The sequence below is a fragment of the Calypte anna genome, chromosome 13 (assembly GCF_003957555.1).
Source record: "Calypte anna isolate BGI_N300 chromosome 13, bCalAnn1_v1.p, whole genome shotgun sequence".
In the NCBI taxonomy this organism is placed as follows: domain Eukaryota; kingdom Metazoa; phylum Chordata; class Aves; order Apodiformes; family Trochilidae; genus Calypte; species Calypte anna.
In genome coordinates this window covers 17224887-17242722 of record NC_044259.1, presented here as the reverse complement: position 1 = coordinate 17242722, position 17836 = coordinate 17224887, and the positions used below count along the sequence as shown (strand labels likewise).

Here is a 17836-nt window from a genome sequence, read left to right as displayed (position 1 = left end):
AATTTATATTCTGTATTAAACTCCTGGACTGAAACCAAACAGGGAAGTGAGTAAGCAGCCAAGCTAACAGAAAATCTGAGTGAACCCCCTCAAAAGGCACCACGAACCATCAGCCAGGAACTGACTGATTTTGATTTATGGTTTCTTTACTCGGCAGGAGCAGGAAAGGCATGAACCAGCGTGGGCTTTCCTGCAGCAGGGGGGAGATCCAAAGGAGCTGCTCAGCTGTTCCTGACACCCACACCCTTGCTTTCCTCTCCCTCTCCAGTACCTTCCACCACACCAAAGGTCAGGTTGGTGGATGCTGGCTCTGACTTGGGCAGTGGGGCTCCTCCACAGCCCGGGATGGGATGGGATGGGATGGGATGGGATGGGATGGGGTGGGATGGGACCAACTCCCCCGTGCAGGACAGACACCATCCTGCCCTGGGGCTGTGGGCATGGGGGACAGCAGGCTGGTGGGGGCTTTGGCTGAGGGAGGGGAGGAGACTGAGACTGAGGAGGGGGGGACTGTCCCTGTCAGTTGGCAGAAACGCTGCTGTAGCTCTTCCTGATGGGGAAGGTCAGAGGCCCCGAGAGGTCCAGGGAGAACGCCTTGGGGTGCAGCGGCCGCCTCTGGGGCAGGGGGCTGGAGGTGGTCCTGGGCGAGTAGAGCAGGGCCAGCTCGGGGCCGGGCGGGCTGGCCTCGGGCAGCAGCATGGCCTCTGCTGTGGCCAGTGGGTCTGGCCGGCCACGGGCCAGGCTGGGAGAGGGCTGCAGGCTGTGCCTCTTGGGAGGTGGTGGGCTGTGGTTCTGGAACCTCACTGTCTTCACTTGCTGCAAGGAGAAGGGGAACACGGTCAGGACAATTGGAGGTGTTCTGTTCCCTTTCCAAATGCCTCGGCCAAAGGTGGGTGGGAGATGGGGGAAGCTCTGCAGAGAGCAGGCTGATGGATGGACTAACAGCCAGGCCTGGCCTCTGCTCCTCTGCTCTTGGGGATCTCGGGGGGATTCTTGCCTGATTTAAGATTTCAGGAAATCAAGGCTCAAGGTTTGATCATGACTGCAGGCTGCTTTACGCTGAAGGACTCCCTGCAGCATCTCTCCTGTCTAAAGGGCTTCACCTGAACAGCAGAGTCAGCAGTGCAGACATCTGATTTGGGACATCACTGGGACAGTGATGGGTGGGGGAAGAGAACCCGGTGAGAAAGGAGTGGGACCCTCAAGGGGTTTGTCCCCGGCCATGCCCATCCCAAGGGGTCTGAGGTCCCTGCACACCGTGAGTGACCCTCTCTGTACCTTTTCAGCACCGTTGCGGGAGGTCTCTGGCTTCACCAGGATGGATGGTGGGGCTGAGGCCGGGGGCTTTGGAGCTGCCTCGCTCTTGGCTGGGGGTTCTTTGGTGTCCAGGATCACAGAGCTGCACACGGAGGGAGTTCTGCTTTCCCCTCCTCTGCCCACCGGTGCCGGGGAAGCGTCGTGGCAGAAACTTGGTCTCCCTCCCGGCTCGGCCATGGCAACTGCAGCCAGGATGCCCGGGGGATGGGCGCTGGCCGGGTGGTAAAGCTGGAGCTGCTGAGGTCGTCCCGTGGGAGGACGCCGGAGGGAGCCAGAAACCTGCACCGGGGTCCCTGCCTGCCCCGGCCTCTGCAGGGATCCGTCTGTGGAGCAAGAAGAGTTGGGAGAAGGTAAATCAGGAGGAGTCCAGAAGGGTCCAGACAAAGCAGAGGCAGAAGTGAGTTGGCAGTTTCCCTGGTTAACTCCTGCTGATCTTTTTTTGTGGTTGAAGGATCCTTCCTCACCTTTCTCACCTTCAGGCTGTTCGTGATTTTATGCATTTCAGGTATTTCCTACCTGAACGTTTCTCCTCCTGAAATAGAAGTTACTTTTGTATCAGAAAAGTTCAAGTTATAAAAAGGATCAAGTTATTCTCTTGATCATCCTCCCTTCTGTTTCTTTTGATTTGACTATATTCTTTTTGAGTTACCAGAAACACACAGAGTATTCAGGATGTGAGTTCTCCAGCACTCCCACAGCTGAGCTTTACTCACTCCTGGTCTCCTTTCTTAATAATTCCTATTAACACACACACACTCTTATTTAACTTCTTAAAAATCGGCTCCGAGCCTGGAGCTCCCACAGCGCTGCCTGCGGGATGACTCCCGTCCCTCTTTCAGGAGGTGGCAGAGGGTGGGTGAGGGTCCGCAGGGCACTTACTCCTCCTGGTGCTGCCCCGGCCCCTCCGCAGCGCTGTCTGTGCCCCGGCAGAGCCCCTCCCGGCAGCGGGGATGGGCACGGGCAGCAGCACCGGCTTCAGGGCTCTGCTCTGCCTCGGGCTGCTCTCCGAGATGCTGCCCTGCGAGGAGAGCGAGGAGGTGGAGAGGGTCCAGGAGGCATACAGGGAAGGCATCTTGGAGTCGGAGAGATTAGATTTCCTGTTTGGAGGGGAAAGGAAAATAAGGTGAGACCTGGAACTGTGGCTTTTGTAAGGAAAGTGGAGTTTGCCATAAAGGGAACCTGATGGGTTTAATGCACCTGCACTGCTCCCCCGTTAGGGAAATGTTACAGACAACACGGGTAGCTGAGGTTTCTGGTTCCTCTGTAACAAGGACATTCATCTTTCTGCACCTGACTTACAAGAAGTTATTCCCCATCAGGGTTAGGTTTTGTTACAGTGACCCCATGGCACTTCCCAAGGGACCTCCAGACAGCTGGAGCAGTGAGACCCTACGGTCTCCATATGGACCAGGCAGGGGTTTGTGCTCCTGTTACCTGGCTAGAGCCTGGCCCCCACCCTTTGGGTGCTCAGCAGCCACCTCAGATTGTCCTCCTTCCCTAGAGAGGTGTCATCTTCATGCTTTCACCTGGAGCCACTAAAGAGGCAAAAAACCTTGGCAACTTTGCCCACCAGCACCCTGGCCACATACGGCTCCTGATGCCTTGGGAGGGTGGGACACCAAGAAGTCCCTTTGCTATCTCCTCTGAGTCTTCCTTCACCTTTTTGGGGGGGTTAGAGGAATGATTTATGGTTTAATAACCGAGCTGTGATTCATCAAGTAACTCAGGCATCAATTTATTATAAAGACATTTCCCAGGGAGGACAGAGCAGCAGCTCCAAAAGTGGTGCTGATGGCTGCAGCTCCTGATGGGGATATTTGGGGTGACTGGGCTGTGCTCTGCATTATTTGTTGGCTCTGTTTATCGGTGAGGTGGGGCCATGGTGTTATCAGAGGCTGCTTGGGGAAGAAATGAGCTGGAGAGACAAAGACTAATCACCAGGGCTCTGGAACACAGGGAGGGGGAGGAGGAAATGCTGGAACTGAAGCAGCACCGGGACCTCACAGAGAATAAAATATAAGTGGGGACAGAGAAACAAGGGGGGAGAGAACCCAAATGGCATCAGGAGGATCTGGGAGTGCCAGGTGAGTTTTGGAAGTGTTGCTGGGAGGGTTTCATGGCCAACACACCCTGGTCAGCCCTTGGTGCCCCTCCCAGAGCCCCCTGTGCCCCCTGTCCATCCCTCAGGAGGGGCTGGGCCAGCACAGGGAGGTTCCAGACATGGAAACCTGCTCCAGGGTGTCCTGACTTTCTCCACTTTCTTTTTGCAGAAGGGGAGCACTGCTTTTCTAAGCTTTCTTAATTTCCCTACTTAATTCGAACATATCTCACGGGAACGAAGGGCACAGGCAGTTTTGGTTTTTTTACCTCTCCTAAATTGTATATTTTAATTATGGCTCTCTGATGCGTGTTTGTTTAGTTAGATCAATGGTGTCCAGTGCTTAAATGCCTGGTCTAAAGACAGTATTTTGACTCTAAAAGAGTGTTCAGCTTGTGCTTTCCCTTCTGGCAGGAAAAAAAAAAACAACAAAAGGCCAAAGCCACCCAGAAGGACTAAAGGTGAGTTTGAGCCCAGACACACTGCCCTGCATCCCTGCTCCCAGGGTAACTCATCCACATGTGCTGCTGTGTCACCTGCAGGGCTCTGCCAGAGCTCCTGGGCTGAATTAAACAGTCACAGGAGGAGCTTCAGGTGTCTCTGCTGACATCCTAGCTTTAAAACAAGTGGATGGATGGTGTTGGCCTCCTCCATGCCCCAGCTTCTCCCGCAGGAGCTGCCAGAGTCATCCCACACAGCTGAGGAATCCCTGGCCCCTGCCTGGGCTGCAGGAATCCCTCCCAGAGATTTCTCCGTAGGGACAACAAGACCCCAGATCCCCCGTGTTACCCACTCCCCTCCCCCTGTGTTTTTGTTTTGTTTCAGAACAAAACCAACAGACCTGAAGAGGGGAGCAACGTAGTTGCTGGGGAAGATGCCCACTCTGCCGGTGACCAGGGACATGCCCCGCAGCCACCCCTCCTGCTCCTTCCCAAAGACACGGACCCCTTCTCCCTTCTGCAGCTCCAGCTCCTCTGGTCCGTGAGCCACGTAGGAATGGAGAGCCACACACCTGTGGGGAGAGGAGGTGAGGAGGAGGAGGGAGCCTGTGCCATGGGACCTGCCCCCATCCTGCAGCTCCTTGCAGGGGAGATGATGCTGCTGGCTCGGGGTGAGCCGTGGCTCTCTGCCTGCAGCCTCTTCAGCCAGCACTGGCACCAGGTATTTGGGAGCTGCTGTTACCGTGGAGAGGGCTGGAGGGGAAAAACTGCCCCTGACTTCAGGCCAGAGGGGATCTGAATAACAGAGGAGCCAGCAGGGATGGGGAACAAAGCAGATCCATCGTGGCGTCTGTCCCAGAAGTGCCAGCCAAGGGCAAGAAGCGTTAGTGAGGAGGGAGCTGCTGCTCACCTCACCCTGGGAGCACTACTTGGAATAACTCAGGGCTCATCTGTGACTGTCCTGAGGCAAAGCAGCAACAGAGGGCACCAGCACCAGCTCTGTCTGGCCAATAGCATCAAGAACAGGTTCTGCCTTTGAAGCTGGAGGCCTCACATCTGCCTTGAGCATCATCCAGAGGTGCTGGAGGTGTGGGGAGGAGTCCTGCTCCTCCAGCAACAGTGGCTTAACCCCATCTTCCTCCCTGTCCTCCTCCTCCTTGACCCATCCCCTGCAGACACGAATGCTGGGGCTGCAGTAGGTGCCACGGGGGGCCTTGGAGCATAAAGTGGGCAAAGGGGAAGGTGCTTGGCTCTGCTCTGGGGTAGCGAGGAAACCGGGACAGAAATTAATTTGAGAAGCTCTCTAGAGCTTTCTGACATGATTCTGGGACTACAAGCAGGTGGTGAAGCTTTGTTCTCTGCCGTGAATCACATGTGACCACACAGCAAAACAGGAGCAAAGAAAATGGCATAATTTTCAAAACTTTCTCCTATTTGTTCTTTGAAGAACTTTAATTTGCCTCCAGTGTAGCACATTTAATTTAATTGCGTTGCTGTTGCTGTTGTGGTGTTTTTCTAGGGGAATGTGATCTGCTCCCAAATATTAATGAGCTGCAGACCTATACAGCAATTATCAGATATTATTTATAAAGCAGAAACAACAGAGTAGTTGGCTAGATAGTCAAGGATTGTCCCATAACTTTTAAAAAGGTTTCTCTCTCCCTGTTCTTCAGACCAATCACTTGAGCATTTGCCTGGAAACTCCTGTCTGTCTAAAGGGACTGCTCCTTTAGCTGCTTGCCCAGGGCAGGCTCAGCCCTGGCTGTTTTGCTGCTGCAGTGGTTGAGCACTTTGCAGCTTTTCATCCTGGGGGGGAGGATGTGCAGATCCCGTTTGCTCTTGTGGGGCTGAAAAAGGAGCTGTGTGAGACAGGCAGCTGATTGCACACTGTAATACAGCCCTCACTCTGAAAACTGCTTTTTAGGTCTTAGGAGGTTTCTTGTGCTCAGGATTAAGTGTGTGCAGCAGTCCTGAGTGACCTATGCTGATGCATGGAAGTAGGAATGGTGGTAGAGATGTAGAGATACTGCTCCTGGGTGCTGGTGATTCCACAGGTCTGGCTCGATACTGTGGAGGTGCTAATTACCATGCAGACAGCTTGTTACTTGGTACAGTGCCAGGCTGGTGAATCTTATCTAGAGGAAAACAAATCATCTCACTATATTATCTGCAAATTTTAACTCTGGGAAAGTTTTAAAGATTGGATGATTCAAAACACCAATGACCATCACTGGTTTGCTTAAAATAAATCACTAGAGGCACTTAAACATACAGAAACTAGTTACTCCTCCAAACATTGAAAATGTCCTGTGGACAGCAGGCAGAACTCTGTAAATACTGAAGTGGAGCAGCAAGGTACAAGGGTGGTTCACCTGCTGGGAGCAGAACAATTCAGCTGTGGTACCAACCAAGTGTCTGTGCCTCCCTGCTGGGACCCGCCGGGTACATTCCCACCTGGATCTGCTTTTGGATCTGAGCAATGGGAGCCGGGTTCTGGCCTGCCTTTCCCTCCCAGCTGATGAGCATCCTTGGCCAGGTAAGGCTGAAGGTGAAGGCAGAGGAGATTACATGACCCCCTTCCCCCCCCCCCCCAAGGTATCTGAGTTTCCTTACGTACATGTAAGCTGAAATGTGGTGCTGCAGGTGGGGGAGAGTGACGATGGCTGCAGAGTGCCCCAGGGATCCTGGTGTGGGGTAGTGGGATGCACTGACCTGCAGGGAGAGACAAACACAATTGGAGCCCTGCACTTGGAGCTGCTGCTCCTCCCATACCCGGGGGATCCGCTTGAGCTCCTTCACCTCCCTCCTTCTGCTCGGGATTTGTTCACCCCTTTTTGCCTTTCTCTCAACAAGGTGAGCACTGATGGTTTGGTGCCTTTTTTGGGAAGGAGCAGGATCCTGGGCAGGCAGTGTTTCCAGCCCAGGCTTTGCTGCCAGGAGGAGAGCTGTGTGAGCGTTGCTCTTTTACTTGTTATTTAGCTCTGGGAGTGCTGGCATTGTCTAAACCCTAAATAACACAGTCCTCGCCCCACTGATCTTTTAATAACTATTATTAAAGCTATTTACTGTGTCTGTGGCGTCCTGAGGAGCTCCACGGGCCCGTGGGGACAGGCAGGGCAACCCATGCTGGCTGGGGTTGGGGTTGCTTTGGGTGGCCCTTTCCCCACCATCGCTGCATCAACCGAGGGCTGACAGCACCACAATGCTCCCCCTGTCCTCTTGCAGGGGCTCTTCACCTTCTAGGGGGGATCCTCAGCCCCGTTTCTGCTGTCCAGGCCATGGTGTTCCTCCAACAGACCTGTCCCTGCTGACACCCCCTAACCTGAGAAGAAAGCTCCTTGGACCCCCCCTGTCATCCCAGTGGGCAGCAGCCTGGGCTGTTCCTGCTCCCCTGTCCCTCCATCTCCTGCAGAGTGGCACCCACCACTTTGTTTTGGGTTGGTTTTTTTTTTTGAGGGAAGTGTCCTCTGCCTGGTGCTGAGCAGCTGCCCATGCCCCCAGCCCCAGGACCTGCCTGCAGGGTGGTTCTGTTCTGGGTCTGGGTCTGGTTCTGTGTCCTTTGTGGTCAGTGGGCTCCTGCATGGTCCCACCATGAGCAGTTGTCCCCCTTTCACAGGGCACTGATCTCTGCAGAGGGGACTCTGAGGGGTTTTTGTTCAAAGGGTGAGGGCCATGCAGTGGAAAGAGAATACCCAATTTTTCCAGATGCCCAGGGTCAGGTCAGAGCAGCCCCTGCTCCTCTGCTCTGCAGATGGAGAACTCCACTGGATGAGCCCTCTGAGGCTGCTGAGCTCTGCACCTCAACCTCCAGAGCTCTCTGCAGCTCCCAGATGCCAAGCACACGACCTGGACACGTCTCACTTGGCTGCTGGTGCAGAGTGGGTTAGTGTAACACAGCTGGCTGCTTGAATAGGTGGTAAAAAAATCAGTACTAGAGCTATCAGCTAGAGGAAATGCCAAATCTTTTCACTTCCATTGGGGTCACATCTTCTGGACCACCTCTTGGCATCTTCCCCATGGTCAGAAGGGGGTTATTGGATCAGGAAATTCCTGCCACACCAGAAAAGGAAGGAGCTGGGCTCAATCCTGCCATGCCTGGCAGCATGCTTTAAGGGACACCTTTGCCTTGCTGGCTGCAAACTTGTGCAGCAATCAGGGCGCAAAGTCTTCCTATGAAAAGAGAATTTTCCAGGGGTGGTAGACCCTTCCCTGTCACGTAAAAGCTCAGCTTCCTTCCAGCTGGCAAGAGCAAAGCAATCTAAGCTGCAGGTTTTTGATCTGTGCTCTCTGGTTGCTTTCTTTACTCACCGCAGAGCGAGGCAGAGCTGGGACAAAGACCAAGCCAGAGGTGGGCTGCAGGACCCCTGGGGAGCCCCAGGCCAGGGGGAAGGCAGAGGGCTGGGATGTGGCTGGGATGTGGCTGGGATGTGGCTGGCAGCCTTGCTCTGCAGCTGAGGCCGCAGGACAGATGCAAGTTGTCAGGGCTTTGATCTTGTATTCATTTCAAATCTAATTTCTAGTGGTCATGTCTGTAATGTGGTGCTGGGGCAGTGGCTTAGCAAGGACCAAGGGAAAAAAAAAGTGACTCACCAGCTCTGGAGCTCTCCAGTAAATGAATTAAAAAAAGCCAGAAACCATGGCTTCTGAGCCTGGAGTGGCAGGTAAGCTCCAGACCATCCGTGTTCCTCATTCTCTGGCCCAGGTAGGGTCAGAACAGCCTCTCATAAAAGTGGAAACTGTAATTCTGTTTTAATAATTTTGATAATCAAAACCTGTGAAACACTGGCATTTGGAGTTTCTTTTTCCTGCACTGGAACAACATGACAACCTTTTGCTGGTTTTCCTGATAGAACTGTGTTGAAATAATCACTTTATGATGAAAAACTTATTGTTTTCCATTTCTCTCAGTGCCCCCTCTGCATGGAAGCAGCCATCCTTCCCAAGCCTGCACCAGAGAGAGTTTCAACAGAGAGGGAAAACAATGGAATGAGCTATTTCCCAGCCAGGTATAAGTGATTTCAGCATTCACTTTTGCTGATCTCCTGTGAGTGCCTCACAAGCACCAGGAGTTTCATTTCCTCCTCTCCCTAAATCCCTCTTACTCCATCTCCCCACCTCTCCTGTCACCAGCCTGGTTTCTGCCTTGGCTGCTCTCCCAGCTCTGCTGACACAGACACTTCCCTGGCAGAGCCCTCGGGAGATGGCTCCTGGGGAAGGGACTTTTCCCCTTCCCTCCTGCAGCTCCCGGGCCGGTTCTGCCCAGCACAGCCCAATGGAGCAGTTGGCAGAGCTCAGCTTGACCCAAGCAGCCACAGGGCAGCAGCAGCTCTCAGCCTGATGGTTCCTGTCCTGAGCACCCCCAGACCCAGGGAATGGGCTCAGTTGTGGCTGGAAAAGGATTCCTGGAGCTGCTGGTGCTTTCTGATGGAGCTGGGGAGGAGCAGAGGGCTCAGCACCCTGGCTGATTGCACAACAGGCACAGCACAAGCCCTGAGAACTGGTTCTGGGTTCTGGGCCTGGCTTGGCACCAGGAAGGGAAGGGAAGGCAGGATCAGGGATGCCCAGGTTATTCCCTTTGCTGGGAATTCCCTTTGCCCACCCTTTTCTTTACTCTATTTCTAATAATGGGAGACCCCAGCTTGATCCTTCTACTCTGGGACTGAGTTTTCAGGGTTGGCAGTGGGCACACAACTGCTCGTTACTTCTGAAGTAGTTCAAACCCAGGAAACTCAGACCTTCCCCTTCCAGGTAGTGTTGTGTATATAGAATTAATTGCCATGGAGCAACCACACCTTTGGGGATGCTCTGCTGTTTTCCCAAAGTCTCAACACTTCCTATGGAAGCTGCACACCAGCCCCTGGGATCAGCTCTCATCTCTCCCATTACACCTCAACCTGCAACTTTGTTCTGACCATGGGAGCTGCCTTATCAATAACTTCACCCCCACAGCTTGCCCACTGCTTAATACAAGGAAAAGGGATGAGCAAACTCAGTGGGATAAGGTCTGGCAGTGCCTATCTGGGCTTCCAAAAGAATCTCAGCTTTGCAGCTCAATCATCACAGCCCAAACCCAGCGATGGACAAAGGAAAAGCTGCAGCCCCTGTGGCCCATCAGCAGCACAGATCCTCCTGCAGACCTCCAGGAGCAGAACTGTTGTTCAGAAGAAAGGGAATTCCAGCCCTACTACAACAGTATGTTAACATGCTGACTCTATTGCTTCTGCTGTTGACAATACTTCACACTGAGACATTTTTTTGTGAAATTATATGGGGTTCGTGAGACACGATACCATTTCAATTGAATTATAGTTCTATTGTAAGGCTTCATTTCCTCTCTCATAAAACAGGATCTAACATCCAAGGCTCCTTGCAGGCTATTGCTAAGTACAAAATGCCTGCTGGGTTTTATTGCAGAGACACAGAACTACCAGGGGTTGGCTTATTGCTTTATAAAGCGTTACAGCAACCTTGAATGTGAAAAATGCCATATAAATCTAAACAAAACCTTTTTTCTCCCATTTCAGATGATCTGCAAGGATTCTGTATCGAGATCTTTAGGCAGAGTGAAGAAGGAATGAGACTCTTTTGCCTTCTAAAATAAGGAGTGGATACAGGCCAAGAGGTCAGTCTGTGGTTATTATCTCAGCCCCAAATTCAGCTTTTCTCAGTGCAGTCCCAGGTTTAAATTGCAGAGCCACAAGGACCCGGGTAATTGCCCTCTCCTGGCAGAACCCATTCATCTGGACGTGGAGGGATGTGGGCAGGGCACTGATTTACAGGAGGACAAAAGCCCTGATTGCTTTTCAGCTGGGCTGTCAGCCCTCTTCAGAAGAAGCAGGAGGGCTCTTCATGATTCCTGCAGGTGTTACAGTGGGGCTGAGCTGGTGCTTTGCTGAGCTCCCTGTCCTGCAGGGAGGTTACTTTTTGGGGAGAGCTTTGTGGACTGGGGCATGGGCACAGAGCTCTGTGCTTCTGCGTGTGCCACGGTGTGTCATCCTCTGCACTGAGACTTCAGCCTTAATCAAGGTTTTCAATTAAGCCCAGTGCTGATCATTGAGAATAAGCACTGGGGGTGCTGGGGATTCTGTGTATGCTTCGGACTTACCAGAAAATAGAAATAGCAGTAATAAAACGAACAGTTTTCTACTTTCCTTTGAAGCATGGGGATGGGATGAAAAGGCCACTGAAGCAGTTTCTGGCAGTACAGACTGTCTCAGCACAGTGCAGCTTCCTCACTGATCTGACTGGGCTTTTATTTGCTCAGAATTCAGGGCCTGATGCTGCAGGTCCTGTGGTGCTGCTGCACCTTAATGACAGGAGAGGAGCTCGGGCAGGCTCAGTGACAAAGGGACACGGGTGAGTGGCCAGGAGCTGGATTTAGCTGTCATCGTGCAAATGTTGAGCACTGCCTGTTTTGGCCTCCATCGTTCTGTGGCAAGCCAGGTGTTTGCTTGTGGTGTGAATTCAGGCACACGGACAGATCCATGTCTGTGAATCAGCTGAGGCTCAGGGAGCTCCCTGGGGAATTCCTGTTCCACAAAGCTTTCTAAAATAAACAATGTTTTGTTCTGCAAGTTAACCTGATTTCTCTACACCTGGAGCTGGCTGCAGTGGGGCAGAAATCAGGATGGGAATGTGCTTTATCCACCTTTCCTTACCCTGATAAATTAGATCATCTCTCTGTGAACCCCTTTAGGTGCCTGGATCAGGACTTTCCAGCGCAGGAGGAGGGGAACCCATCTCTGGGGTGGGTTGATGCATCTTATTGGCACTGCTAGCATGGCTGCTGTGTCTTTCTGTGTTTGTGCCTCAGCTTTTTGAACATCTGTCTGTGCCTGGGGTGTTTCTACTCGGGGTTTGTATGTTCCTACAGCATCCCCACCCCCTTTCCTACCTGGATAGGGGTGCCATAGGGAAGCTCTGCTTTCTCGCTGCTCTGGGTGTTGACAGTGGGGTTGCTGGAGCTGATGAGCACGGGGGAGCTGATCTCCAGTGCCTGCCTCTCTGTGGGTGCATGAACCATCCTGTTGAGGGTGTTGAGGGCAGTGGTGATGGAGAACTGCCTCGGGCTCTTCCTCCTGGAGTCGGGAACCTTGGGGAATGCCGGCGGATCCGCGCCCTTGGCTTTGGGGGACGCCGTCCGCAGGGACCCCGACTTGAACTGGGGGGACCAGTGGCTCTTGCTGGTCTGGAGGAGCTGCCGTGCCGTGGTGTTGGTCTGGAAGAGGCAAAGGGAGACAGGATGCCACATCTCAGGGGGTGTCCCTGCCCCGCAGCTTTCCCCTCTGCCTCTCTCCTATCCAGCAGCAGAGCTGCAGGCAGATTTCAGATGATGTTTTAAAAACTCAGGGCTCAGCCATCCCCCCGAGGTGCCTGCAGTGACAAATCCTGGGTGTAAAGTCACTGATGCAAAGCTGACAGCAGGATTAAAATCGCTCTGGGAAGCCTCTGGACAACCCTGTGCTGAGGCCGGGTGCTTTACAGGAAGTTTTGTTTCTTGTCAGGGCCCTGGGCGTGCAGAGGTGCAGAGGGAGCTGGCTGGCTCTGGGGCAGTGCCATGAGACATTTAGCTCTGAATTATGTGCTCAGATGTTGGGGCACGTCTCCCTTCCCCACTCGTGCTGACACGCTCGGTGCCTCTCCCAGCAGGACACCCAAGCCCTGCAGCCCACGGGCTCGGGGAAGGCATCCCTGCTGGTGGCTTTCCCAGCCACCTCTGTAGGGCAAAAATCCGTGGCTGGATCCTGCTCCCCTTGGAGAAATCCCAGCTTTTAAACCATTGGGTTTAATGAGGGAAGAGCCAGGCCCTGAGTTTGCATGTGGGCAATGTTCAAACAGTATTTCTTGCAAACTGCTGATCACACAGTATTAATAGCAAAGGGCATGTGGTGACAGTGTTTTTTACCACGATGGCTGCCAAAGGAATTAATCATGATTTACTGCTGACATTAACGAATTGCAAAACTTTAGAAATTCTCACCCACTCGTGTGAGGCAAGAAGCCTGGCTCTGGGATGAAGGGGATGACTGGAACCAGGAGCAGTGCAGGTGTCTCTCAGGCATTATCATTTTAAAGCAGGGATTGTTTTCACATTTCCCTCCTCCTCACTCCTTAAAGCAAGGTTTAAAAACCAGTGTATGTGTGTGTGTGTATCTGAGCTTACAAGCCAGCAATTTTGTCATTTCTATATGTAATTAACTTTAGCCTAAACAGGAAACGTTTTCCTGCCTTCTGTAAACACTGGGGGATGCGATAAAATGGGGCACAAGCCTAAGTGTCAGAGCCTTGCATCTCCCAAAGCAGACCTAACTTTGCCTGCTCTATAATTAATTTCTAATTCCTTGGTGACTTTATGTGGCCCTAACTAACTAACTCTGCTAACGCCAGACTTAAATAAGTAATTACTGAAGCTAAAATGATTTCATTAAACGAAAGGACATTTTACAAAATATATTAGAGCTTCACATAAGATGTTTTACTTGTGTCCTTTTATAAAATAGCCACAAAGAGGTGCTTGCTGTAATTATGATGATTACGAGCATTAATTTTATTTCCAGGAATTCTTGTTGGTGCTATTTACACTCCACATCTCCAGCTAAACTGCAGAAATACAATGAATGTCTAGACCACTGCTATCAAAATACTGTCAGGGCTCAGAGGTCTCCAGAGCTGCCCAGTGTGAGCAGCCCCAGGGAGCTGAGAGCCCCTCTCCAGCAAGGCAGGTGAGATGGGATGGTGGGGAAGGGGCTTCACCCCCCCAGCAGGAAGGGAAGGTCCCTGCTTTGTCTCCTGACTCTTTGTCTCCTGTCTCTTCTCCTCAGCCCTGCCTGGGATGGTGCTGGTGGCACCCTGAAGGGCAGGGCACGGTGTCCCCAGCCTCTCCTGCTGTCTCTGGGTGGCAGTGGGTGACAGACTCACCCACGGTGTTCCAGAGCAGCCTCCTGACACATCCCAGTGCTGTGGCACATCCTCCAGGACAGCTTCTGCTGCCTGGGTACCCCAGAACCCCAGCGTGCCTGCCCTTACTCAGCACAACACCCAAAATTGTTTTTAATTTAAAGGCGTGAGCGTGGCTGGGTCAGGACGTGGCCAGGAGTCTGAGTGGACACAAAAAGTCCCTGCCTGGCTGCTGGTTTCCCTGCTCCCACTCCAGGCTGTGCCGGGTGGATGCAGCTCCTGAGCCCCAGGGTCCCTGTGTGAGGTCCCTGCCTGATGGGGCTGCTGGAGGACTTGGACCCAGGAGCACCCAGCACCCTGGCCCTGCCTTGGGGCTCCTGGAAGGGGATCTGCTCCATCTCTGTCACTCCATAGGGTGACAGCCAATGCTGTCCCATGGCTGGAGCACAGGAGGGTGCAGGAGAATCTCTCTGGTTTAGGTGTGTGCTGCCTCCCCTCCTGGGGGAGAGGAGATGAGCACAGACACACAGAAGGAGTGAGCCCTGAAACAAAGGCAGAGAGAGGGGAAGAGAAAAGCCAAAGGCAGGTGGCAGAAGGCTGGGGAAAGTGACTCTTGAGCACGGGACGATTGGCTGCCCCAGCCCCTGGAGCTGCCCCAGCCCACACTTTGCAGATGATGAGTGCTGCTAGTGATGTGTTCTGCTCTGAAATGGGGTTTCCCTTTTACTTCCTCCCTGCAGTCAGAAACCACAGCTGGCTCTTGGCTGTTGGATTCCTCTTGTCCTTGGCCAGCCACCCCACATCCAGGTCTGACCCTTGGGGACACCTGGGCTGTACCACAGCCACCCTCTTCTGCCTCCCCTTCCCACCCATGGGAACAGGGGGAGCATCAGCGTGGCACCCACGCTGCCAGCTGGATGGAGAAGGAGGTGGCTTCTCTGCCAGGACAGTGGTGCCCCTGGGCAGCAGGCTCTGCTCTGCCATGCCTTGCCTGGTTTTGGCACTGCAGGGACAGCTGACACTGATGGGAGGTCCAGTTATTCAGACTCTGTCCTCCAACCCTGAACCCCAGCCCTGCAGCCTTTGGGCACTGAAGGGGGATGCAGCCCAAGTTCAGGTCTTGTCTTGCAGAGGCACATCTCCAGCAGGCTGGGTGTGTGTCCCCTGTAGGACTCCCGGACCTGGAAGCATTTTCCTTTACTGTGCCAGTGGGTATCCTTTCAGAATACCCAAAGGGATATTCTGCCCTGTGGAGCAGCAGGACCCCCCTCAGCCTAAAGCAGAAAGCATCCCAAGCCCTGCCAGGCAGCCCCTGCCTGCTGCAAGGTGCTGTTACCTTGTGAAACATCAGGTTGTCCTTGTTCTGGGGCTTGTCCCTGCTCCTCAGGTCACAGCTGTAGAGAGCTCTGCCCAGGGGCAGGGCCAGGGGTAGGTGTTTGATGACTTGCACGGAGCCGGCCGGGAAGACGCCGCTGGTTCCGTTGAGCTCCCCCAGGTACCAGTTCTCATCCAGCTGCCGCAGCAACACGATCGTGTCCCCCTTGTTGAACCTCAGCTCCCCGGGGTTGTGCCCTCGGTAGGTGTAGAGGGCCTTGGCTCGTGGGACCTGGAGGGGGAGAAGCAGCCCTTGGAGTTCATCCGTGACAGCAAGGCTTAAGGCAGGCAGAATATCCCCTGAGCATCTGTAATTACTGGGAGAAACGTAATGGTCCAAGGCTTAGGCATGTGTTTATTGGGATTAAGTACCCACATCCTTTCTTGATGTCTTTTTCTAATGAAGACAAGCTCCGAAATACTCATGCTAAATTTGTATCAAGATGAAAAGCAGGCTGAACTCGTTTAAGAATATTAAGAAACAATTAATGCCTTCAACTCGTCTGCCCATGGGATCTCACTGCCTGCTGTGAAGTCTCCTCTGACACGATGTCTGTTTTAATGAACCCAAATATTTCTGTTTCAGGATGGCTGGAGGTCACAGCCCTTGTCCAGCCCTTGTCACCTCCAGTGGCCACCTCTGCATGTCTGGGAGAACACAGCAAGAGGGAGGTGAGTGCAGGGTACAGCTCTCCTGTGGTTATCTCCCTGCTCTAACACTGTGCCACTGCAATTTTATTTCAGTTTTTAATCTGGGTTATAGGAAGAGAGTCTTCCTAATGCTTTTGTTGTTGCACTGTAACATAAGCAGAGACACCCAAATCAGAAGAGATGAGAGAACTTTACCATCTTGACTCCTACCAAAATGAAACTACCAAGTTCACTGAAAATAACCACTTTACTTGGCCCTTATCTCTACAAGGAAACTCCATTTAATACAGAGAGCAGGAGATCCCTCAGAGAGCTGGTTGAGCCCCGAGCTGTGCACCAGGCAGCAGAAGCAGAGGGGTGGTTCTGGGGAGCAGAGCAGAAAACCCAATGTTCTCTGCCCTCCCTGCTGCTCTGGGCATGCACTCAGATATAAGTTGTAAGAACAAATGTCCCCATGTGTGTGTGTTCGTGTTTGTGTGTGTTTGTGTGTGTGTGTGTGTGAGTGTGTGAGTGTGTGAGTGTGTGTGTGTGAGTGTGTGAAGCCTCAGCCAGGTAACGGTGCTGCTCTGGCCCAGGCCAGCACGTCCATCCTGCACTGGAAAAACTGGAAAAAGCAACCAACACAAAGTGCTTGGCCCTGCTGCATCACTGCACCTCTGGGAGAGGTTTCTTCTTGGCTTGAGGCAAACAGTGATTGTTTTTGGTGTGAACACAGCCCTGTGTATTCCAAACCATTATCTGACCCGTGAGAGCTGCAGATACTGCTCTTCCCTTGAATGGTACCAAAGTCCCAGCTTCAATAATACCTTGCCTTGTGGTTCCTTTTATTTAATCTCTTTTGATTAACTGATCTGCTGTTTCTGGCTGTGGGAGCTTCACTGCAGTTGGTAGGAATCTGGAAATAAGGAACAGATTCATTTTCTGCTGTCTGTTTGCTTTTGAAAACGTGGCAGTGTCTCCTTCAAAGGATCTGGGGCAGGAAAGCAGCTTAAGGGTCCTGCCTGAAACCCCCAAGGAGGGATTCCTGGATGTTCCCAGGAGAGGCAGCATCAGCTCTGAGTCTCTGCAGGGTGGGACTGCCTGTACCCTGTCCCAGGACTGCCTGTACCCTGTCCCAGGACTGCCTGTACCTTGCCCCAGGACTGCCTGTACCTTGCCCCAGGACTGCCTGTACCCTGTCCCAGGACTGCCTGTACCTTGCCCCAGGACTGCCTGTACCCTGCTCCAGGTCTGCCTGTCCTCACACAGCCGTGGCTTCCAGCCACAGGGAGACCTGAAATGGAAAGACAAAAATCCCAAAGGCTCCCAGCTGGTGGCCCAGCTGCAAGGGACACATGCTGAGAAAAGGGGGAGGCAGGATGGTCCCCATCTCCAGAGCCTCAGCCAATTTTAAGTCCCATCTGGGGACAAGAGGTTTTTCAGCTCATGCTGTGCCAGTCTCTGCAGATCTCGATCTTCTCCTCCTCCTGGCAGGATTTCTGCAGAGCTCACACACATCAGACATGTTTGGAAAGCAGAAGAGAGAAACTTGACATTAAGTTTCCTGAGGTGTCAAAAAGATCAACTTCTCCACGGAAATTATTTAGGTTTTGGGAAGGGAACAACTCCCAGTGCTTCCAAAAGCTGATTTTTGGTAGGAAAGGGGAACCAAGAGGAGAAAAACTTTATGTTCTGCATTTGCTTCAAAGCATTTCAAAGGGGAAGCAATTAGTTTAATGTTTAGTTCTAATTAACTCGTTTTGTCTGTTAATTTGTGCTAGTGGTAAACACAGGCACTTGGGTTAGTGACACTGAAAGTGTATTGCTGGAAAAAGAAGAAAAATGATGAAAGGGAGGCTCAGGACAGCTTTGTTCTCCTTCAGTCCCCCAGGCTCACCAGGAAAATACGGATTGTGTCAGTGCCAGGACCTCAGGAAGTCTCACTGTGAGCATGTGCCTGGACCCACACTTTCTCATGCAGAAAAACAGACTGTGGGAACAGAGGGTGAGGAGAGTCAGGGCTCAGTAACAGCCTGGAGTTAAACCAGGACAAGGAGCACAGAGAGAGACCTTTGATTGC

The 17836-nt window shown here is 52.7% G+C and overlaps 1 protein-coding gene across 1 annotated transcript in view; it reads right to left on the bottom strand.

The window, feature by feature from the left end:
- Nucleotides 1-438: 438 nt before the first annotated feature.
- Nucleotides 439-17836, bottom strand: part of SH3RF2 (SH3 domain containing ring finger 2) — a 28036-nt gene continuing 10638 nt past the window's right edge. Inside the window, exons 2-8 of the mRNA XM_008495501.2 lie at nucleotides 15089-15358; nucleotides 11750-12073; nucleotides 6473-6567; nucleotides 4257-4427; nucleotides 2197-2414; nucleotides 1279-1640; nucleotides 439-816 (exon numbers count right to left, since the gene is read on the bottom strand). Of these exons, the coding sequence (XP_008493723.2) occupies nucleotides 520-816; nucleotides 1279-1640; nucleotides 2197-2414; nucleotides 4257-4427; nucleotides 6473-6567; nucleotides 11750-12073; nucleotides 15089-15358 (1737 nt within the window). The 3' untranslated portion in view covers nucleotides 439-519. The remainder of the gene's footprint in view (nucleotides 817-1278; nucleotides 1641-2196; nucleotides 2415-4256; nucleotides 4428-6472; nucleotides 6568-11749; nucleotides 12074-15088; nucleotides 15359-17836) is intronic.